Source organism: Acomys russatus, chromosome 32 (genome assembly GCF_903995435.1).
Source record: "Acomys russatus chromosome 32, mAcoRus1.1, whole genome shotgun sequence".
In the NCBI taxonomy this organism is placed as follows: Eukaryota; Metazoa; Chordata; class Mammalia; order Rodentia; family Muridae; genus Acomys; species Acomys russatus.
Genome location: NC_067168.1, coordinates 40,771,856 through 40,795,780, shown reverse-complemented (window position 1 = coordinate 40,795,780; position 23,925 = coordinate 40,771,856). Strand labels below are relative to the sequence as shown.

At 39.7% G+C, this 23,925-nt stretch overlaps 1 protein-coding gene and 1 pseudogene across 1 annotated transcript in view; both read left to right on the top strand.

The window, feature by feature from the left end:
• The window catches only part of Stt3b (STT3 oligosaccharyltransferase complex catalytic subunit B), a 69,825-nt gene that overhangs the window by 6,520 nt on the left and 39,380 nt on the right, over window positions 1-23,925 (top strand). The window contains exon 2 of the mRNA XM_051140638.1: window positions 21,543-21,651. Within this exon, the coding sequence (XP_050996595.1) occupies window positions 21,543-21,651 (109 nt within the window). The remainder of the gene's footprint in view (window positions 1-21,542; window positions 21,652-23,925) is intronic.
• On the top strand, window positions 797-923 carry LOC127184466 (uncharacterized; annotated as a pseudogene).

Sequence of the window (23,925 nt, the reverse complement as noted above, 5' to 3'; positions counted from 1 at the left end):
TTTTGATTGTTTTAATGTAGGAGAATAGGAAAAGTTGGTTGTTTTAAGTTTGTTGTTGTTGTTGAAGATGAGCAATGCATTTTTCAGAAATGGGCCTTTTAAAGAAGTAGCTGGTTGAGAAGAAAAGCTGATTGAATCTACTTGAATATTTTCACTGGGTTTTATCTGTAAAAAGTCAGAGTGTTGAGTTTAGAGGTATTAAGCCATCCAGCATAGGAAGTTTTAGTGGACAGCTGTGCTCTTAGAGTAGACTAAGACTTCTAGAAATAAATAGATGTTTAAAGTATATGTGGTCACCTGTTTCTCAAGGAGAGTGCATAGACCATCTAAAGGTGGTTGAGCCTGTTTCATATTGAGGTTATGTTTTGAAAGTTATAACTTCAGAATATGAGAGGACATTCTTTGTATATTACCATTCATTTTGAATTGAGGGTGTTGAAAAAAAATAATTCAAGCATAGTTGTGAAAATAGGACTTTCGAGTAAAGTTCAGTTTGGAGTTGGTGATGTAAAAAAGCTGCGGCCGTGAATTGCCTGTCACTGACATAAATTAAGTTATAAAACTATTCTTTTTCTTTTTTTAACTGTGTGTTCATGCTTATCAAAAGGGAAATGTCTTTGGATAAAATAGTCACAAAGAAATTTACTCATATTATTAAATTCTAAAGTATTAGTTGATAAGCAAGTTGATGAGCCGCTTTTCTAAGCTTTATAAGCTTATTAAGCCATCTTAGCTCAACATCTTTTTCTCCCCTGTATGTTTTTTTTGTTTTTTTTTTTTTTTAAGTGATATATCAATCGCTTCTCGGCCTTTTGGCTAAGATCAAGTGTAGTATCTGTTCTTATCAGTTTAAGTGATATATCTAGCAGTCCTTTCAACTTACAAAAGACTTTAAATGATTATTTTTTATATATTTAACATATTGGCAGGTTCTTGTTTTCTCCTCTTAATATTTAATGTTGTAATTGGTGGTGTGTGAGTGTGTGTGTGTGTACGCAGGAGTGCACGCATGTGCATACCTGTGTACTAATGTCGAAGGTGAACTATTGTCTGCAACATTACAGAAATTAAAATGAGTAGGAAGTCATATCTAAAGTGTGATTACGCATGCCTTACATTATTTTTGTTGCTGGTCAGATTTGTCTGAAGAAAAGCATGAAGCCAAATTGAATGACACTGAAGAAAAAGATGGTGCCCAGAAATTTATTTATGAAAGTAAATTATTGGACCATGTGCAGCAAAAACAGTGACTGCAGAATTAGCAAAAAGAAAGCAGCACTCTTGTAGCTTTTGAGATATTCTTTGAAAGTAAACCTTAAGTGCTTATATAAAAAAGAGCAAAAAATGAAATTTCGAAGGCTTTTATCATGGGTAAAGGGTTTCAGTCTTAAGAAACCTAATACACAGTAAAACGAGGACCTAGATCATGAGTCATTTCCGTCACCTCCGATGTTGTTTCTCCAGTCTGTCTCCCACATTGTAACATAATAAGTAATTATCTCCTTACGTTTTGTCATAGGTGGTTAGCTTTCTGTACTGCTAAATTCAGTTTAGTTAACCTGTTTTAGTAAAGTGGAACTGTAGCTTTTGTATCTTGCTTTTTTTCCTCGTCTTTCTTGATTAAAAGAGTCAGATCAGACCATGTGGGAGATAAGTAAGGCTCAGCAGTAATTTGACTAGCACCCAAGATTTTGCCTGTTCATTTTATAGCAGGAAGTACATGTAAAAAAGGAAGGGAAAAGTTCCTCTTCACCTGAGATAACAAATGATCTTTGATTTTTAAAAAATATATTAATTTATATGTATGTGTTTTATCTACATGTATGTAAGTCTGTGTACCATATGCCCAAAAAATAGCCCAGAAGTTACAATTTTGTGCTGTTATGTAGGCGTTGGGAATTGAACCCAGGTCTTCTAGAAGAGCAGCCAGTGCTCTTAACCACTGAGCTATCTCTCCAGCCCTAGATAACAAATGACCTTAAAGCTAACTCTTTACTGGGGTCATCTTTTTCCTCTAGATAACCCTTGATAGATTGAATCTCTCAGAAGACAGAGGGTACAGGAAGAGGGCATGGGGATATCATTCAGGAGATGAATGTGATGGAATACAAAACAAAACAAAAAAATGTTCAAGAACTGGGCTTTGGGGGGACAAGCTCCAGTGGTATTGGCCATGCTGTATACCTCCAGTCCTAGCTACTGTGTGAGACTGGGGTGTGACTGGGGTGTAAGCTTTCTTGAGTGTCTGGTGTTCCAGACCATCCTGGTCAACATTGTGAGACCTTATCCAAAACAAACAAACGAGAACCTGATTTTGTCAGCTTGCTCATTTTAAAGTATGTACATGTATTAAAATTAACTTAAGTGAATGAATGGTTGATAATTGTTTCGTGTTTTCTGCCAGGATTTCACTATGCAGTTTAGGCTGGCCTAGAAATTGTGAGGAAGCCCAGACTGGCCTGGAATTCTCCATCCTGCTTCAGCACTACCCCTTCCTTCCATTAAACCTCTCAAGTGCCGGAACCATATCTAGCAGTAATTGCTTTGTTTCTTTTGTTTTGTGTGTGTGTGTGTGTGTGTGCGCGCGCGCGCACACGTACACACACACGTACACATACATGTGCATGCCTGTTCATGTGTGTGAGCAGGGGTTAGAGGTTAATGTTATTTATCGTCCTTGGATTGCCTTATATATTGGTCTAGGATTTCTCACTTTGAACCCAAAATTTGCTGATTGCACTAGGCTAGTTAGCCAAGCTGCTCAGAGATCCCTCCTTGCCTCCACTGAATTACAGAGGGGCCATCACACCTACGCATCAGTGCTGGGCATCTGAACACCAGTCCTCACACTTTACCCTAAGCTAAGCTTAAATTCTAAGAAAGTACTTTGATGTGATGTGGTGTGTGTGTGTGTGTGTGTGTAGAATTGCTGGTTTTGGTTGGTGTATGGTTGGGTAGATAGAGAATCTTGTTTGTTTGTATTTCAAGACAGAGTTTCTCTGTGTGAAGCCTTGCCTGTCCTAGCCTCATTTTATAGACTAGGCTGGCTTTGAACTCACAGAGATCCACCTGCCTCTGCCTCCCAAGTTGTAGGATCAGAGGCATGTGTCACCACTCCGGCACACAGATAGAGAATCTTGAGTGGCCTCTTTGAGTTGGCAGTGGTTCTCAGTCTGTGGCATCCGGCAGCCCTTTCCCGGGAGTTGTCTAAGGCCATCAAAAACACATTTACATTCTGATTCGTAACAGCAGCAAAATTGCAGTTTTAAGGAAGCAGCAACAAAAATTTATGAGTGGGGTCACCACAACATGAGGGACTGTATTAAAGGGCCACAGCTTAAGAAGGTTGAGAACCACTTTTATCCTTTCCAGTTCATTCCTTGGTTGTTTACTGGCTGTGTCCATCTTCAGGAATATTGGGAAAGAGGAATATTAGGAGTTTCTCCAATATCATCTTCAAGGATAAAGTTATTTCAAAGAATGATAGAAGGTCATTGGCCTTTCTGTAGGAACCTGAACTGTGTTGGGCTATAAGAATTAGGTGTTTGTTAGCAAATGCTTTATGGTATCAGGAAAGTGACTCTAGTTGGTAAGGCTTCCTTTTGTAGTTAGAAAGCACTTTGTAACTGAAACAAATAAGAAAACTCACAAGCATTTCTCTTTGGTGGTTAGAATGATTTTGATCAGATTTGGTGGTTTCTGCTGTGTGTTGGTATAAACCCCGTGCTACTTGAGTGGATAACAGTTTAATTTTTCCTCTGAACAAAAAGTTAAGTCTGGATCTGCCTTTTTTAAACCTCCAATTAAGGCAGCCAGCGTTTGAATTTTATATTCTAAACGTTAAAACTCAACCCAACTATCCTAAGAAGGATGTTTAACATAACCTGTCATCCTAAACTCCACGCAGATCCTGGCAGAGGATGATCTAAATTCCTTGAGTTAGACTCTGCTTGGGTAATGGTCGATGTAAGGCTAGAAGCGCCTTTTCAGCACTCCTGGTACTCCTCTTGTATGAATCCCCAAGTGGAGATACTCTCCTGAAGTGTCTTAACTGTTGTGAACCATGCCAGGCACACTGCTTTCAGGAAAATAGCCTGATTTCCACTCATCTGCCTCATGTGAGAGGTTAGTCGCCATAGGGGAAGTGTAGTTTTATTTGTGTGTTTCTTACAAGTACAACTAACTCTGAGTTCCTTTTCATGTTTTAACTCATTAGTTGAGGAACATTGAATCAGACAAGAAAGACTAGTTAATATCTACAAGTCTCCTGAATTACAAAAGTTGCATTGTTAATTTTTTGAGATGAGTGGAAAAGGTGCCAACTCAATAAAAAATGAGTTTACAAGCTACAGTGTGCGGAATAGTAAGAGCTAAAATTATTGTGTGCCTTCCCATTCCTCAGCATGGACAAAGTTCATGCCTCAGTGATGTTAGGTAGGTTAGGGTTAATGATCCGTTCAGAGCTTTCTTCATTGTGCTCAACAGTGAAGGTAAGTAAATGATACACAGATCTAGCAACACGTTAAAAAGCATCAATTTTGACCTCCTTTTACACTTTACCTTAGAAATTAAAGAATACAAATAAAAGTGCTCATTAAAATGAAATAAATTGCTGTCTTTGTGAAAGTGTCTTTTGCAGTGGAAATAACTTTGTCCATGTCTAATTATTAGGTGGGTCATTGAATAGCAGATATTAGTGTATTAGTGTCTAAAAAACCAAAATACAAGGTCCTTATCCTTTTTAAAATTATTAATCAAGCCCTAATAGAAATGATTGGTCTGTTGGGTTCTTGTGAGTCCTTGAACTGAAAACTTGAAATGACTTCACATGATTTATTTTATTTATTCATTCATTCATTTATTTCACTTAGCAAAACTATCTGTCTTTTTTTTTTTAATCCTTTATCCATCAATGTATTTTAAAAAGAAAGTCTTATTAATACATGTGCAAAGCCACAAGTTTAATCCCCAGCACAGCAAAGGGCAATGACAACCACCACAGGAGAAAGAATAGTGTTTTGAGTGGAGTTTGCTCACTGCCCCAACACTGTGCAGTCACTGACTTCTTACCAACGCAGGACACCTGTCCCGTGGATGGATAACGTGATTCCATAGCACGGTTACTCTAGACTTTAACTAAGAGGCTTTTATTTTACCATGCTACACAGCCTGTTGACATTTGAAGGAGAAACAGGGTGATGAAACCATATGAGGTAAATAAAGTAAATCTAATCTTAACATGGCTTAAAGGCAGGCATATGTTGAAATTAGAAAATTGAGCTGAGCAACTAAATTCTTAAAATCCAGGTATTTATTTATGGTTGTTAAATGGAGTAAGTCACTTCATTAAAAGGGACACACACACACACACATTTAAGAGAATTATTTTGGTTTTTAGAGTAACTTATTGAATTTAAAGTGTCTAATACATATAGCCTTTATACAAGGGCAAAATAATTTTGGATATTTAAAAAGTATTTATGCCATTTAAATGATGTAAGTTAGGCCTACTGGCGTGAATCACAACATAAGACATTGCTAGTAGATTGGGGCATATTTAAAGTTTAACATGTACATAAATGGAATGTGTGTACTCTGTATAATTATGAAACTTACTGATGGCATCGGGAACCTACCCAGTGGCTGCAGAACGAGCACGTGGCCATCTTCATATTTACTTGTCACCTCTCCAGCCTGTCCCTTTTATTTTTCCTGTTGCAACTAGGAAACCATTCTGACTTTTAAATAAAGATTTTCTTTTCTTTTTTTTTTTTTTTTTTCCCAGAGCTGAGGACCAAACCCAGGGCCTTGTGCTTGCTAGGCAAGCGCTCTACCACTGAGCTAAATCCCCAACCCCTAAAGATTTTATTTTTGATTATATGTCAGAGGTGTGTGCATTGAGTATAAGTGTTCACAGAGTCTAGGAGTGACTGTTGAAATTCTATGAAGCTGACATTATAGCAATTGTGGGCTCTAGTTTTTGCTATCATGAATAATGTTAATGATAAAAAACGTATCTGATATATACATGTGTAAGTTTGATAGCTGTATACCTGGCCTGACATTATATTTCAGCTATTTATAAAGATACTGTCTCTGCCGGGCTTGGTGGTGCACCCCTTTAATCCTAGCACTCCGAGACAGAGGTGAGCGGATCTCTGAGTTAGGGCCAACCTGGTCTACAAAGCGAGTCCAGGACAGCCAGGGCTGTTATACAAAGAAACCCTGTCTCGAAAAACAAAACAACAATAATAGTAATAGAAAAAATAAAGCTACCATCTCAGAACTTAGTGGCACAGCAACCAGCACTTTTCTCCATTCTATGGGCTGACTAGGAAGCTATGCTACTTGTATCAGCCTGCGTTTTGAGAGGATCGGTGTTGTCTCCACAAGCTGTAGCTAGCTGGGGCTAGAGTGCCTCAGATGTCTGGGCATTGGTGGCGTGCTGGAACTTTGACCTTGTTTTAGTCAGGGGGTTGGCTCTTCCCTGATACGTCTTTGGCTGCCTCACTGCGTGATTCTTGAACTCCAAAAGAGAATCCCAAGATGAGAGAAGCTGGCTGGCTGACTAAGGGCTAGGCTTGGAGTGGACAGCATCATCTTCAGTGTGCTTTACTGTGCAGGTGACATAGGCCTACCTCAGTGTCAAAAAAGGACATTCATATATAGGTGCAGAATCATTTAGAACCACATTATATTTATCATTTTAATCTCCTTCAGTTTTTTGTTTGTCTTTTATTTGCTTCTGTTTGAAGCAGGGTTTGGCTATGTAACCCAGACTGCTTTCTCCTGCCCCAGGTTCCCAAGTGCTGGAGTGACAGCTGAACACCACCACTCTTGGCCCTAACAAGTTTTAAAAATTAGTTTGTCTTTTTCCTAATGACTTAATAAGAGGTTTCACATATACTCGTATTTATTTAATATGTGTATACAGGCTACAATAAGTTGAGGTTAAACTTATTGCAGATATTTTATTTCATTTTGTGACTTACCACAACACAACCCTATGGTATTGGTATTTCATTTCCCACACTTTACAGATGTGTTTTAGTGTATGTTGAAAGAATATAGTCTTGAACTCAGATAGCCTCCAAAGTGACATTTTCTTTTAAAAACGAATGTTTGTATTAGGTGTACAATTAGGTATCCATCAGCCTATCTTTTTTATCCTTTCTCAAAAGAAGTCAGGGCTTAAAACAAAACAAAACTCTAATTACTCTGGCACTAGAACACTGAGAACAGGTGATGCTGGAGAGCTTGCTAAGAGTGGTGGCTCTGGAGCCAGTACATTCCGCTCCAGGGTTTGCCAGGGTTGCTCTCCTTCCTCAGTTCTCGGTTTACCCCTGAGTTATCCATTTGGATCCTTCAGCCACTCTCTGCCCAGACTTTGTATCCTTGGGTCCATAGCCAGGCTGATTGCTGTCAGTGCTCTTCTGACGGTGCTGAGTTCTCAGGGTATGAAGAGTTTGACTGATATTTGAGATTTTCTTGCCTACCTCTACTTCTGTATTTTATCCTGGAAATTAAGGTTTTTAAGTGTTGTAAGTTGCCAAAATACAAGACTAAACTTCAGAAATTCAGAGTGTGTCTTCATATGTTTGCCCTGTGTTCTTAGAACTCCGTAGACAGGTACCAAGCACGACTGAAGTCCAGAATACAAAGCTTTGAGGGAAATGAAACCACTTTCTTTCATGCCTGAACAAATAGGAAAAGATGTAAATACATTTACAGACATTTCCTCTCAGATCTCAAATTAGGAAGATTTGTTTGTGTAGTTTCCAGTTAGTTCTGTACATTGGTGGCACCTCAGTAGTTGGCCTCGTGTAAACATGCCACCTCACATTTTTGGATTTAATACCCAAATGCAATACCACATATCTTTATTCTTTTTTTTTTTTTTTTAAGATATATTTATTTTATTTATTGCATATGAGTGCTTTATCTGCAGAAGAGGGTATCAGATTACATTGTAGAGATGGCTGTGAGCCACCATGTGGTTGCTGGGAATTGAACTTGGGACGAACTCGGGACCTCTGGAAGAGCGGGTGGCGCTCTTAACCACTGAGCCGTCTCTCCAGCCCACTTATCTTTATTCTTTAATCCTAGCAGTTGGCCAGCAGATCTGTGAGTTCAAGGCTAGCTTGATTTGCATATTAAGTTCCGGGCCAGTCAAAGCTAAGTAGTGAAACTTTGTCTTAATAAATAAATAAGTAAATACATACATAAATGAATGAATGAATGAATGAATGTATGTAAGTAAATAAATATCCCAAGGCAGAAACAGATGCTAAACTGCACTTTTCACCAGAAGGGTTTTTACATGTAGTAGACACACAACTTCTTGGGTCTCTGATTCAAGCACCTGGTGTGGCAAAGGTGTGGAATCCTGGGCTGAGAAACATAATGAGGCCAAGTCACAGAACAAAAGATTCTGACCTTGGAGTGCTTTCCACCAGGGACTCCTACCGTTGCATGGTAGAGACTTGTTCATTTTTGTTCTTTGACTTTTAGGGTCATGAAGCATTTATTACTCCTCTCAGAGAACTAAATACAGAGTGTCTGTGGCCCTGTTACTTCATTAAATTCCTAGAGTCAAGGAATTTGATAAAAAGTAATGTCAAATTCCACCATGTTGATCATAGTATAGACTGTAGAACAAACTCAGTAAATGGGCCTTTGTCTTGGTGTTCAAGTTGAGTATTAAAATACACAGGTATTTAAGGATGTCAGCTTGTGACTATGCCTTCTCTTAGGCCCTGAGAACTGAAGTGTCCAAGAAGGATTGTATACACTGCTCTGAGCAGTCCTTTAATTTACCCCTTGTTCCTTCCCCACCCTCACGAGAGTATTTCTTGCAGAATGATGTTCAGTTTGCTCTGGAGTTTGAGTTGGCCAGGTGGTGGTGGTGCAGGCATTTAATCTCAGCACTTGGGAGGCAAAGGCAGGTGGATTTTTGTGAGTTTGAGGCCAGCTTGGTCTCGAACTAGAGTGATTCCAGAACAGCCAGGGCTACACAGAGAAACCCTGTGTCGACAAACCACAAGGAAAAAAAAGTTTTAATTGACCAAACCACTTTCATGTGTAGATCATGGGACATTATTACTTTAGGTCATTCTTGATATAAATCTTATTTCTATAGCAGAACTTATTTTTTGGTTTATGTATATTTCATATGTATGAAAATACATACACATAGCTAATTAGTTGGAAATCCTATTTATATAGTGTAACACATAATTCTATGTTTAATTAGGTGGTATTGTAGGTTTTTCTATATGAATATATGTGTGAAACATATACGTCATGTTGTATGTATAAGAAATGTGTGTTTTCCTCTTTGTCTTCAGCTTTAGATATTGGACTTAGCTGAGCAGAGCTTGTTTGATAGTTGAATCAAACATGCACAATTATTATGTACTGATTTTTTTGATTATTTAATTTTGGATATTTAATTTTTATTTCTTGCTGACTTTTCATTGTTTTCACCACTTAGTTTTTTAAAAACCACACATTTATTTTGTGTGGGAAAGGGCAGTGCTTACCTGACGTGGCACAGGGGGAAGTTGAGGACTGCTTGACTAGAGTCAATTCTCATTCTACCATGTGGTTTCCATCTACTAAGCCATCTTGCCAGCTCTCCAGTTAGTTTTTTAACGAGGTGTGGTAGGATGTACATGTAATATGGAGGCTGAGGTGGGAGTATCCCAAGTTTGAGGCCAAGCCAGCTCCTCTCCCAAACAGGACAAAGCACATGTCCTTGATAGTCTAGAGAGGCCCTACTCTTCTTGGGGCTACTGATAGAAATGACGGCAGACAGTTAAAGTAGATATTACCAGATGGGACTGAAACAGGATCCTTATTTGTGGTTAATGCATGTTGTAAAGCCTTGCTGTGTGTACTCAGTTCTCTTTGGCTTTTTATAGGTCACTTTGAGGGAGAAGAGAGTGACTTAAAGGCATGACAAGACAGTTACAGACTTTACACAACCCTTCACTTTCTCCTGTTGTGCTCACCAGTAGAGGAGCAGGTGCTTTGTCTAGTAAATGTTCTTTCTGCTGAAGAAGGTCTTGTATCAAAGTAGCCCACCTACTAGTGACTGGAGGTCAGAAAGCATCATCCCAGGGCCCAACTGCAGCTGCTTGTGCACCAATGAGCACATTTATGGTGGTGCAGCAGTGGCTGTTCAGTCTCTGTGTAGGTCTTTTCCTTCAGAATTGACTTGAAGCTCTTTTTCATGCATCATTGGTAATTCTCTCTGTACTTCAAGATTGCTGTGGATACCTTGCTTTGTATTTCCATATCTGGAGTTACAGACTTGACTGTTGAATGTAGAGAGCCTTTAAGATGTCAGCTGGTGCACGTGGGTTTCAATTGCTTTGGAAGCCATGATGAAATAAAGCAGGCTTTCCCACCCTTTGTGTACTTAATGAAGCTATCTGCGAAGCCTGGTTTTCTTGAGTTTTTTATCCTACCACTAGATGGCAGGGGTAATAAAAAATGAAATGCAAGTGTAAGTGCCTGCTTAATTGATGCTATTCTCTAGTTCCATTGATGCCAAATTTGGGGCAAATATGAACTCTCAACTATAGGACCTACCTAACTCTTTAAGAACAGCCATAAAGCCTCTGTTTGTTGAGTAGAGTTAGTACAAAGATGAAGGCGAAACAATGGGAAACCTTTCATATTTTAGGTAATCATTGGTGCTTTTTAAATATTGATGTTGTTATGTGTTCACATGATGTGTATGTGAGAGTTCACATGCCACAGTGCATGTGTCAAGGTTATGGGACAACTTTGTAGCGTCTGTTCTCTCCTTTCACCTTTACATGTGAATGGATGTAGCATGCTGGGGATGGAAGCAGGTCACCAGGCTTATTGTCACAATTGCCTTCACTTGCTGAGTGTCCATCAGTGTTCTGATCTGCCTTTCTGTATGCACCTTTGACTTCTCTATCTTCTGATTATGTTAGGCTTACCTTAGCATCTATAACTGGTCATTCTTTTGGTGTCACTATTTGCTGTCCTAATGACTAGGTTGAATACATATTCTAACATGAATAGTTTTAATGGTTACATAGTGAAATCCTAGAACTATATGTATAAAATGTAGAACTTGAGTATTTATGTAAATCTTATTGCAAAATAGATCTTTAAAACGAGTGTGTTCGTTGATAGCCTTGAACAGAATGATGAGACGCTGGAGGGTAGCTTATGATTCTGTGATGCCATAGAAGATTGTGTCTTAGCTGGGTGTGGTGGCGCACACCTGTAATCCCAGCACTCCGGAGACAGAGGCAGGTGGATCTCTGTGAGTTCGAGGCCAGTCTGGTCTACAAAGTGAGTTCAGGCCAGCCAAGGCTACACAGAGAAACCCTGTCTTGAAACACACACACACACACACACACACCAGAAAAAGAAGGAAAAAAAAAGTTTGTCTTGGGTGGGGCTTGTAGCTCAGTTGGTAGAATGCTTGATGAGATAGATGAACCCTGGGTTTAGTAAGGTAAGCTCCTTAGAACAGACAGCCTGGAAAGGAGCACTGGGATCCCTGCACCTTGCTCGTGGAAGAACCAGTGATAACTCCTGTGGAAAACCTTTAGTGTTTTTAAAATATATGTTTATAGCCTAGAAGTGGAATTGCAAAGCATTTACCCAGAGACATGAAACACATGAACTTAAGGACTCAGACCTGTGTAAGAATGCCTGATTCATCAGGACTATCACTGTTCTCAACTGGGAACATCCCCACAGCCCATCAAATAGTAGTCGTAAGAGGGAATGCTCCTTTAAATGTAAAAAGGGGCGTGTTACTGCTGCATGAGCGAGCCTCAGAAACGTGCTGTTCTGACACGTTACTCATATAAGAGCAGAGCTACCCCACGTCTACAAAAAGAAAGCAGAGAATGAACAGTAGAATATATGTGGCGAAGGGAGTCGAACTGTTTGAAGAGGGAGGTGACTGAAAGGTGTATGGGGAACTTTATGGGCTGGTGGCTTGGGGATGATAGCTAAGGATGGTGATATGTATGCATGCAGTATCAGCTCATTGCATAAAACATGAAGATATATGTTTTAAATGCATGAAATTTTACTGCAGTTTTGGGTTTTCTTTGTTTTTGCTGTGACGTGTAGTATGTTGCATGTGTTTGTTAGTGAAGGTGGACATGCATGTTCACTCAGGCATTTTTCCTTGATTGCGCTTCCCTTTATTTATACAGTTACTATTTATTTGGACACTGTCTCACGGAACTGAAGCTCAGTAGTTGTCTGGCCACAGGTCTGGGATGCCTTTTCCATCTCAGTTCTGAAGTCACAGGCACTGACTGAGCTATTTCTTCAGCCCTTACTTCAGATTCCCACGATGAAAAAAGTAACATAGTATCCTGCAGGTGTGTTTAGCATTCAGGTGTTCTGTTCTTTAATTGCTGTCTGCACTGTTAATAGTCAAGTGCCAGCCCTGCAGGGTCAGAAAGCAAGTCTGCCTCTGTTCTCAGTTACCGTTGTACCCTGCATGCAGTAGTATGTCCAGCCTCAGTAATTATGAGCTGGAAAGTTACTTAAGAACTATAGTTTTATAAACTTAGTGTCCATATTTTAGACCACATTGTCAAGAAAAATATTTGCATTATTACAGAATTTTGTGTTTAGTGTTTAGGTAGCATCTAGCATTTATCTGTGCCAGAATTCACAAGACTGTCTGTGTAGGTGTAAGGTTTGTCTATGTAAGAGTTAGCCTGCTCTGGATATGATTTTGAAACAGTGTGAATGCTATATTTCTAAGCTTCTATAAACATCAGACTTCCCTGAATAGATAATGGCTTTATTTCTTTTAAGTAGATGTAACTATGTACATGTTCTTCTGAATTGCTTCTTGCTATCTCAGTGTTTCATAAGAAGGTAAAGAAAAGAAGCTAGAAGGCTATTACTATTGTTATTATTATTGTTGTTGTTATTGTTATTATTATTAATTCAAGAGCCAATAAACAAGAGTGATGTGGAAAGCAACCATGTGGTCATATAACACTTTGCCTAACTGCTGCTGTCTTTGTCTGATGGGAATGGTAACTACTTTTTAAATGACTGACATTTAGGTCAAGAATTTGAAAAGTGAGTTCAGTTGGACCACCCCAAACTTCCCTTTTTCATGGGGACACGGTCTCTCTCTGAAACTGAAGTGGACCAGTGCTGCTACTGAGTCTTATTTGCTCTTTTATCTGATGCCACATTTTGTGACTTAAACTGAGGGTATTTCAAACGCAGTTTTAAAATTGTGCACCTCCTCTATGCAGACTTCAGTGGGGGAGTCCATGCTACTATCCGCTATCATCCAGAAAGGTTGGAGACCCTGCTCTTGCCTCTGTTTGCAATGATCATGGCTTATGTTACCAACTGCCAGTTTTGCCAACTTGTGAGAAGCAACACTAGCCATAAGGTTGGCAAGAAATTATTCCATATTGAGCACTTGCCTGTGTTGAACACTGTCGTCAGTGTGTTTGATGTGTTTGTTGTGCCTTAGCTTTGTTTCTGTTTTTAATCTGTGTCTGACCTTTTTTGGTTGCAGAACTGTATCATAATTCTCAAGCTGCACTGATGGGCCTCCCTGCTTCTCTATTCCACATGTCTAAGACTTCCACATGAAGTCTAAGAAGGGTGAAGGGGAAACAGTCGGTTAAGCAAAGCTGTTTTTTGTTAGATACAGGACATGCTTGTTCTGTGTGGGGCGGGAACTCTGAGCAGAGTTTAGGCATGCCAGAGTCTGAACCTGTTGGCCTTGGCATATCCTTTAAACTCTTATACCTTGGCTCTCACACACACGAGGGGGGGGGGGGGACACGCACGCGCAAGAGTGTGTGTTGTAGGTGTAGTAAAAATAGTATTTCTGCAACTGCTCATAGATTTTTCTAATAGGGCTAACCATGTCTAAGAGGGGTTCTTTAGGAAGGAATATAGAGCTCTGAAATTTAAAAAAGAAAGAAAGATTTCTTTCATAAAGGCGATATGTTTTGTTTAAGGATTAAGTTCCTTGAGTTTTCACTCTAAAGCCTTTGCTGCTATGTAGGAAGTTGTTTTTCTCTTCCAGAGTAATACTAGCCAGGGAAGAGCTGAGAACTGAAATATGTAATGGAGAAGGTGAGTCGCCCCTTAGGGTGGGGACACTATTCCTGTCATGGAAGAGGTAAAGCCAATGGAGCTACAAATTACAGTTTTGTTTTGTGTCAAAGGAGAAAATGACTTTTTGAGAAAGACAAGTCTACACATAAGTGTGATTTCTCTCACTTCCAAAGCATGGGCATATGGATAAGTTTCTCTTATCAGTAATAAGTTACAAAGATTGTGGGAGAAGCTTGACATAAGTCAGATGTGGTTTTTACATTTAGTAAAGGACAAGGCAAAGAAGGAAATTGAGAATGAGTTGTTGAACTTTAATAATTTATTCATATCAAAGTACGTGTTTGCATTTCTTGGAAGATTTTGCTGTAACTCACAAGAGAAAAACCAGACTTAACCTTTCCACTTCCCTGCCTGGCTTCTGTTCCTTCTGCTGTGCTGGCTGCCTTCCTCCCTAAGCCCCTGCCTTTTTTCACCCTCCTTTTGATTGGTGTTCTAATTTCTACTAAGTTTTCAATCATGTATATTGTATATTAGGAAGGCAAACTGGGTTTTTTCTTTGGATCAAATAGTAATTCCTCTTAACCGTTTGTTCTCTGTAGACATGTAAGCACAGAGAGCAAGCTTTTGTGTGAGAATGTTTCCCCATCCTTTTCTTCTGCTGCACTCAGCACTAAAGTCCTTGCCATGCTGGGGTGGCAGCAGACATTTTTATTATTAGCTGATCTCCCAAAGTAGTTCTTAATACTGGGTAGGACACATGTCTCTGGTGGGAGGAGAAGTTGAGCCTTGTTGGCAGAAAGGGAGGATTGCTATTAGGCTCATGTTTACACATCCCTTCATAAGACAAGAAGTAAAGTGTGCAGCACGGTGGGACGGATTAGACTTGAGCTCACTGAGAAAAGTTCTGTCAAGACTGACAGAAGTTGAGCTTAGGTCCAGGTTGGGCAGAGATGTTGACACACTGCTCTGGTTTTGTTTTATGAAAGTAACACTTGCTGTAAGAAAACATTTCTGAACTCATGTGGCCTTTAGGAGGTAGTGTTAATCAAGGCTTGTTAAGGGCCTTGATTATATGATAACTCTACCAGAGTTTAACTCTGAGGCAGCACAGCCCTTTGCTGAACTTATAGCATATGCTTCAGGTTCCAAGTTGCCTTGTTTGTTTGTTTGTTTGAGACAGGGTCTCACTATGTAATCTTGGCTGTCCTGGAACTTTCTCTGTAGTCCAGGTTAGCCTCCAACTCACAGAGATCTTGCCAGCCTCAGCTGCTTGAGTGCTGGGATTAAAGGTCTCTGCTGCCACGCCTGGCTCCAAATTGCATCTTAAAAAATAAAAAGGATTGATTGTATGTGTGTATTGAGCCCCCCTCCCCTTGTGCTACAGAGATCAGAACCTCTAGATCCCCTAAAACCAAAGTTATAGATAGTTGTAAAACTGCCAAATACTGTTTAGTTTTGAACCCCTTCATTAAATGAGATTTAAATAGGAACCCGATATATAACAGAGAAATGCAGAATAAACAGAGGATACCACGTTATGTTTAAAGTGTACTCCAATTCTGGTATCCCACTCTCAGGAGCATTAGCCAGGGGGAGCCTTTTGGAACTCCTAAGCAGTTTTAAATCTACTTGGGGTAAACAGTGTCCACAAGGGGATACAGGTGAGCCTCTGCAGGCACTGGTCACCTCGCTGCTGCTGCTGCTGCTGCTGCTGCTGCTGCTGCTGAATCATCCTGTCAGGTTGAAGAATGTGGGCTCTGGGGCCAGAGCTGCCCTTTTGGCCACTGCATAGCTTTAGGACTTTGGCCAGGTGCTAGGCATGTGTACCTTAATCCAGTCATCTCATTCAAAGGTTTTGTGTTTGTGAATGTGTGCCAGAGGAGTAAATTTTTAAAAAATACTGTATTTAGCACCTTAAAAGAATTGTAAAAATCTTCAAGCACACATCATAACCACTCTTCTCTCAGGCACTGTGACCACAGCTTGATGACCTGGGGATAATATGACTCCATTAGATTAGCCTGTGGGCAAGTCTGCATGGTATTCTCTTGATAATGATTGGTATGAGAAGGATCAGCTCATTGTAGGGGATCCCACCCTGGGCATGTGGTCCTGGGTTGTATAAGAAAAGTTGAGCAAGCCTTGAGGATCAGTCCAGCAAGCAGTGTCTTTTGTGGTCTCTGTTTCCGTTCCTGCCTCCAGGTCCTGCCCTGACTTCCCTTCATGGTGGATTATGACTGGGACATATAATCTGAAATAAACCCTTTCCTTCCCGAGTTGCTTTTGGTCCACATGTTTTATCACAGCATAGAAAGCAAACTAAGACAGGCACCACCCACCTTTCTGGACTTTGCATTTGCTTCGAGTTTCTATGAATAGTAACTGCTTCATCCTTAAGTGTCTTACAGTGTGAGGTAGGGCTCTATCTTTGCTGAAAGCAGTCTGTCCTCCTATCTTCTAATTTTGCTCCTCTTTTGTGCAACTTTTCCCAAATATAATGATCTGCTTTGTGTTCGTTGTATTTAAGCTCTAGAAAAGCACAGTTTTCTTTTTTAATCTTCTATTCTTGGAACCTCAAAGAAGCTTGGTACATAGGAGTTACTTGAAGGATTTTAAACATAAATGATTATCACTTTGTAGAGTGAGGTGTAGAGTATCCTTGTGTAGAGGTGTGTGCTGTTTATTCTAGTGTTTCTCTGTAGGAGCCTGTGTTTCCTGATTTTTTTTTTTTTTTAAATACAAACTATAGTTAACCTAATTTCTCCACTTAAAGCAAATTAAAGCCAGAGAGAGGTGATTCCAGGCTTTACTTGGTGGTAAAGGGACTGTGCTGACACACCGCAGTGCTTAGTATAACCTTCCATCTACTCCATTCTTCCTTAAAGTACCTTTTTTTTTTTTTTTTTTGGCATTTTGGGTTTCTTTAGAGACAGCTCAGGCTGGCCTGGGATTGCTCCTTCCTCATCTCTGGGATTACACAAGCCATCACACCTGGTCCTTTCTGTTTTTTCTATCACCAGCATTGGTCCCAGCTGCCTTTCTCTGGTCCTAATTGATTCTTTCTGCAGTGTGCCTTAGGTTTGATTTGTAAAGGCTGAATTAGACTTGTATTCCTGTCTTGGGTGTAACAGATTTGTGAACTCAACATTTCAGATGTGAGGCAATGTTTATTTCTCATCTCCCTTGTATAGGTGTGCTCTTCTTTCACTGCTAAATGCTTGAGATCCTTGATTGCTTCCTACTGAGTGTCATTTAAAATGAATGAAATTTTATAAGGGCTGGTTTCTAAATAGCTGCAGTATCTGCTGTATTCCTCTAAAAACATACTGACCTTGGATATGAGAATGATACAGAAGTGATTAGAACCAGGTGTGGCGGCACATGCCTTTGGGAAGCAGAGGCAGGCATATCTCTGAGTTGGGTGCCAATCTGGTCTGCATTACAAGTTTCAGATTAACCCAAGCTACATAGTTGAGAGGCCGTCTCTACCCACAAAGAGTGAATAGAGTAGGATTTAGTTACAGGCCCTTGACAATCATTTTAATAAATGTTAGGAAAATATAATAATTCTTACATCTCTTCTCAAGAAGCACACAGTAGTTGATTGATTGCATACATATATTAGATGGTTTTTGGAGGAGAAACATGTTATAGAACCAAGGACAGAGCTGGCCCTTCTGAAACTTGTTTTCCTTTCAGTGCTAATTGTAGCACACTTGCTGACTAAAACCTGCTCTGACTTACTGCATTAGCTATAAGTTAGGTGAAAATTATTTTCCAGCTTTTCTAACTCATATTTTACATACACCATATAATGTTAAAACAATGAGTGGGTTTGTAGCTTGGTGGCAGAGCGTTTGCCGGCATGCTTGAAACTGGGGAGTTCCTCCCCCAGCAGATTGTTTTTTAAGATAAGGCACAAAAACTTGAGTGCTAGGGTGCCAAGAAGAGTGAACTGTGCAGGCATTACTTAGCTCTCATTAGCAAAGTGCCAGGAGCATGCAGTCCTTCCACGGTACAAAATACACATTAAAATGGCCTGGGGTGCAGGGAGGTAGAATCGTCAGAGACCCTTTGAGGATATTTACGAATCTCAGCTGAATGACTGTTTGAAGAAGAGAGAATAAAATGTGTGTGTGGCAGGTGTGCACTGAGAAAGACCATTCTAAAAATAGAAGGGGATTGATATTTATTTTAGTTTATTATACTAGAAAAAGAATAGCCTTACAGTTAATCTAAATACCTCTTATGTTTGCTTTGGATTGGATTTGTAGTGCTGCAACTGAGAATTTGCATGAAAGAAAATAACCAGACTATACTTAGCAGTAACAGCCCAATCTGCAACAGATTTGTAGTAAGTTACAAGTTTAGATTGTGGCGCTTCCTGTTTAATGTAACCATGAGGGAAGCAGAGATTTAGTGTGTAGTACCTAGACCAGGAGCCAGAATTTTCTTAGTCCCTAAAGAAACTTTGGTATCTTAATGAATACTGTGTAACAGCAAGAAATACTTGTACAAAAATAAACTATTACTATTGCTATAATTCAAAGCTATAGATTTAAGCTTGAAATTAAGTTTCTCTTCTGAGTTCATGAAGATTTTACTGAAAAAAATATTCTGTTTCTGAAATTGGAAACCCAGTAATTTATTTCATTTTGGAACTTAATGGTGTTTTTGTTAAGTATTTAACTTTGAGTAAACTGGTGTTTACCTGTATGCCTTTTTGCTTTTGTCATTGACAAGATCGGTAGTTACAGGGGTACCGAAGGGGTAGAGTGAGATGTGAGCTTGGGACCTCTTGTTGACAGTTCTTAAAACTTTCAGAATCTTTGAGATGTCTCTTTACTTTTAGTGCCAGGATACTCATTAAAATTTAGTAGAATCTAGTGGTATGTTCATAAGTATATATAGGGTTTTTAGTTACACAGTCATTGTGAAAATACCAACAGATTATTGTCAACATGTCAGATTTTTTAGATGTAAAGATAGCATTAGAGATGAGATTAAAGCCGGGCACACACCTTTAATCCCAGCACTTGGGAGGTAGAGGCAGGCTGATCTTTGTGAAATTGAGGCCAGCCTGGTCTACAAAGGGGGTACAGGACAGCCAAGGCTAACAGAGAAACCCTGTCTCGGGGAAAGAGAGGGGGCTGGGAGGAGAGACGAGATTAAATTTAAGCTAAGGTGTTCAAGATTTTAAGGTGAAACGCTACAATTTGTATAGCAACATTCAAGAAGACATGAATGGATAACAGCCATATTCTTGAATTGAACATCATAAAGATGTTAATTTTTCCCAAATTTACTTGAGATTAAGTGGAATTTACCAGGTATCTTGGGTGGAGCTGACAAACTTACTTTAAAATTAATGTGAAGAATCTGAGGCAGGAGGAATTTGCTCCATAGTATCAGTCCAGTCGGAGGTACATATTAAGACCCTGTATCAAAAAACCAAACAGAAAAAAAAAAAAGAAAAAAAGAAAAAAGAAATTCAAAGAGGCAAGCCAAAAACTACTAGTAAAAACGTTCTCTCAAATACCAAGATTTAATTCAAAGCTGTAGTAATGATCAGTTCTAGATCTGCTAAGGATCTAATTGGTAAACTTAAACTGTTAGTCATGAAGAAATAAGCAGTGTCTATGCTATAGCAGAGCATTATTTTTCTATCTTCCTTCCCCTTGAGTACTATTAGTCTTTTATTTGGGGGGGGGACTCAAAACCACTAGTCCCATTGCCCCCTCCCCCAAAGATAAATTTGGATTAATGTAAAGAATTTGTGTTTAGAAAACAGCACCAGGGCGTGGTGGAGCTGGAGAGATAGATGGCTCAGCAGTTAAGAGTGGGTATTGTTCTTGTAGGGGATCTGGGTTAAATTCTTAACAACCACAACCGGTGGCTCACGACTGCTTACAGCTCCAGCTCTTGGGTACTTGACACCCTCTGCTCTCTGTGGGCACCTGCATGTACACAAACTCACATGCACATAAATAAAAGGAAACTGAGTATTTACAAAATGAGATGGCTCCGGCTGGAGAGATGGCTCGGAGAATAAGAGTACAGTCTACTCTTCCAGAGGTCCTGAGTTCAATTCCCAGCAACCACATGGAGGCTCATTACCATTGATAATGAAATCTATTTCCCTCTTCTGGTGGTCAGGCACACATGCAAGCAGAGTGTTGTATACAAAATAAATAAATCTTAAAAAAAAAATGAGATGGCTCAGAAGACGAGGACACTCGCTGCGGAGAGGACCTGGTTTCAATCTCTGCGCGGTGAAAGGAGAGAAAGGACCCCTGTAAGTTGTCCTCTGGCCTCGGCTGTGAGGAAGCTAGAGCACAGCACACAGCCTTCCTGTCAGCCACACCCTGAGCTGTGAGCCAGTGCCCATGTGGCACTGTGACCCGTAGCCATTCAGGCTGCTCTAGAGATGGAGTCCGTGTGTCCTGTGGAGCCCTCCTTTGCTTTTGTTGCCCACCTGCTTACTTTCAAGGTGCTTGCTGTCTCAGCTGTTTGATTTGAGGGCTATACACTGATTGGATTTCCTGTGCATCTTTGTGAGTTGAGCACTATGCTGCTTCCTGCGTCCACATGTTACCCTAACGTAGACAGATGCCTCTGCTGCCTACTTGCCATGACAGTGGTAGAGGAAGGGATCTTGCATGATTGATGGATGCACCGTCCTTACCTGAGCACTGATGCAGGTCTTTCCTGCACTCTGTAGCTGCTCTGTGCCAAATGTAGAGGGGCCCTGCAACTGTCCTCTGCGCTTTGGGTTTTTCTTCTGCTTGCATTTTAGGCTTTGGTTTCCTTAGTTTTGTTTCTTCTCATGGTCATTTATAATTAATCTCATCAGAGATTTAATTCCTGGTGTGTAAGTGATGCTGGGGGCTGAACCAGGGGCTTTATACCTACTCATCTCGAACTTTAACTGAACCACACCTCAAGACCATGTTCACTGTACTAGCATACTTTCCCTGCTCCCTAATTCTTTAAGCCACTGTTTTATTGTTCTGTGTAAGTTTTTGGATGATACATGACACACTTCCTCTTCAGTTTGATGCCATCTCATTAATGATTCTTAGCCTTTTGAGTCGTGGACTGCTTTTGTGATGATGAATTCTGTAGATTCTTAACCTACCCATCCCTGGTTAAATTTGGGCCCTCTGCCTTGGCCACCACCAATGGTTACATGTTAATTTGAGTATTACTGGTTCCTACATGAGTTTTATAGAGTACTGATGTTAGTTATACTAAAGGTATAAGCATTGGCTTGAAATTTTCAGATTATATTATCATTTGTGTTTAAGAAATATTGCATAGATGTGTATTTATATATACATACACACAGAGAGAGACATTTGTAGCCATATATCAAATAGAAAAAGATATTATGTTAACTTATTTTTAAACATTTTTTCTCTTTTCTCCAGGTTTAACTATAGATCAACACATCATCTTGCATCTCATGGGTTCTATGAATTTTTAAATTGGTTTGATGAAAGAGCATGGTATCCACTAGGAAGAATAGTGGGTGGCACTGTAAGTATACTAGCTATTCTTTATGTTAACTGTAAACTGTTGAGGAAATTATTACCTGGGAAGGGATGAAGGTCTTTGAAAGCTGTAAATAGTTCACAAATGCATCTTCTAGGGTTAATTAGCCAATATTTCTTAGCTCTGTTCTTGGCAGTTTATTTGTGGATATCTCATACTGGTGTCACAGGCTGGATTAAGATTCTGCTGTCACAAAGCACCTCAGGTCCAGGGTGTGGCTTTTTGCTTTGTTTTTGAGCAACTAAATTTAAAATAAAGCTTTTGGGGAAAGGAAATAGAAATTTAGAAAAAAATCAAAATAAATCAACTTTTCCAAGCCTCAAACCTCTAAATTAATCTAGATAGTTGAACCTTGATAAGCTGGTGTAGAGTTCTGGATCCAGAAGGATGGCATGTAGGAGTCGGTGTGTAAGGAGAACTTGGAGAGAACGGGAGACATGCCAGCTCTTTGAAGTCTGTGTGCTTGCTCAGTTCTTCTTGAATGGCTGTGCTAGAGCCTTATCAGTGTCACTGGGCATCACTCAGATACACTTGTACTCTCTTCTACCATTGATTCAAAGTCATTTCCTTTTTTCTGTATCTTTGAATTTATTTTTATGTTCCTTTCCCAACTCACTGTGATTTCTCTCTAATTTTCAGCCTTTTTTCACTATTGGTTGTGTTTCGTAGTTGTCACATTCACAGTTATCACGGTGCTCTTAGCTGAGTTTTGGTTTAGTGTTTTCACCATCCTTTCATTTAAATTCCAATTAGAATTTCTTTCTACTTGTGAGCTTTTATTTTCTTTTATGCTCACTCTGTAGCCAATACCAGTCTTAAATTCAACAGTAATCCTTCTGCCTCAGCCTCCCAAATGATGGAATTATAGGTGTGAGCCACCATGTCTGCTTAGAATTGTATTTAACTTTTAAACAAGGCTTTTGTGGTGATTTTTTAAAATTTTTTCAAATGGATTGTAGTTAGCAAATATTATGTAACTTTTTTAGATCTTTAAATTCTTGAGACTTGATTGTAACCTAAAATACATTCTAATTTAGTCCACGTTCCCTCCATGTTTAGAAAAAGTGAACGCACATACGTGTGTGAATGCACAGGTACATGTGGAGGTCAGAAGTCAGCCACAGATGTTCCCTGGGTGCTATCCACCTCTGGGGGGGGGGGTGATTGTTGTTGTTTGAGCAGAGTCTCTCACTGGCCTGGAGCTCTCTGAGCTAGGTTGACTGACCAGCAGGTATCTTCCTGCCTCTGCCATTCCCCATCTCCCTGAACTGGGACTACAAGAATGTGCCAACAACACTCAATGTTCTTTACATCAGGCTTGGTGATGGAGCCAGGTCTTCAGGCTTTTACATGTATTACCATCTGAGCCATATCCAGCCCCATTTTGAAGCTTCTGATATTACAGCAGTTTGGGAACAGTCTTAGCTCTCTTGGACTTTGTTCCTACTTAGTGAGAGGAAGGCAGAGGTCCGTCCTGACTTTCTGTAAATGAGAAGAGTTTATCCAGGTTAGTTTCATAAACAGAATCTGACTTTGCTGGGAACTAGGCCTTTTTTCTGGCTCCCCATTTCAAGTTAAAACCACTCAAACCTCTGATTTATTGGGCTTTTTTCCTTTCCTTTCTTTTTTCTTTCTCTTTCTTGTGGATTCTAGTGACATGAATACCTATCTTTTTTTTTTTTTCATACATCTAGAGAGTACCCTTTTCTCTTTAAGTTTGATTTTATATACATATGTGTGTATTCAGTTTTAAATTAGCATTTATGTATGTGCACCATAGTGCCTAGGGCCTGCAGAGGTCAGAAGATGGGTTGGAACCATAGAAACCAGAGTTGTGTACAACAGTTATGAGCTATCGTGAAGGTGCTGGGAGCCAAGCCTGAGTCCTCTGTGCAAGAGCAAGTTATGCTCTTAGGCTCTGTGCCATCTCTCTAGCTCTAAGCTTGAATGCGTCTTTGTTGTCAGGAGTCTTTGGTTTTGGTCCTGTATTTTGATGATTCTCTTACATTAGGTCCATCTGCCAGAGTAGATGGATATGTTGACATACATTAAAAAGCATTTTCAAGTTCGTGTCTATTTTCTTTCTGTACTGCTGACAAAATCATACAGTAGGAATTAGTATTGAATATGAAATATAAAAGAATTTTTTGAGAATTGTAATGACTTACTGTACTGTTTTTCTCCTCTCGATCCTGTTACTCTGCATTTACTAGACATTGAATATCCACTCTATACTTGTGTTGTTCTTGCTGCTGAAAT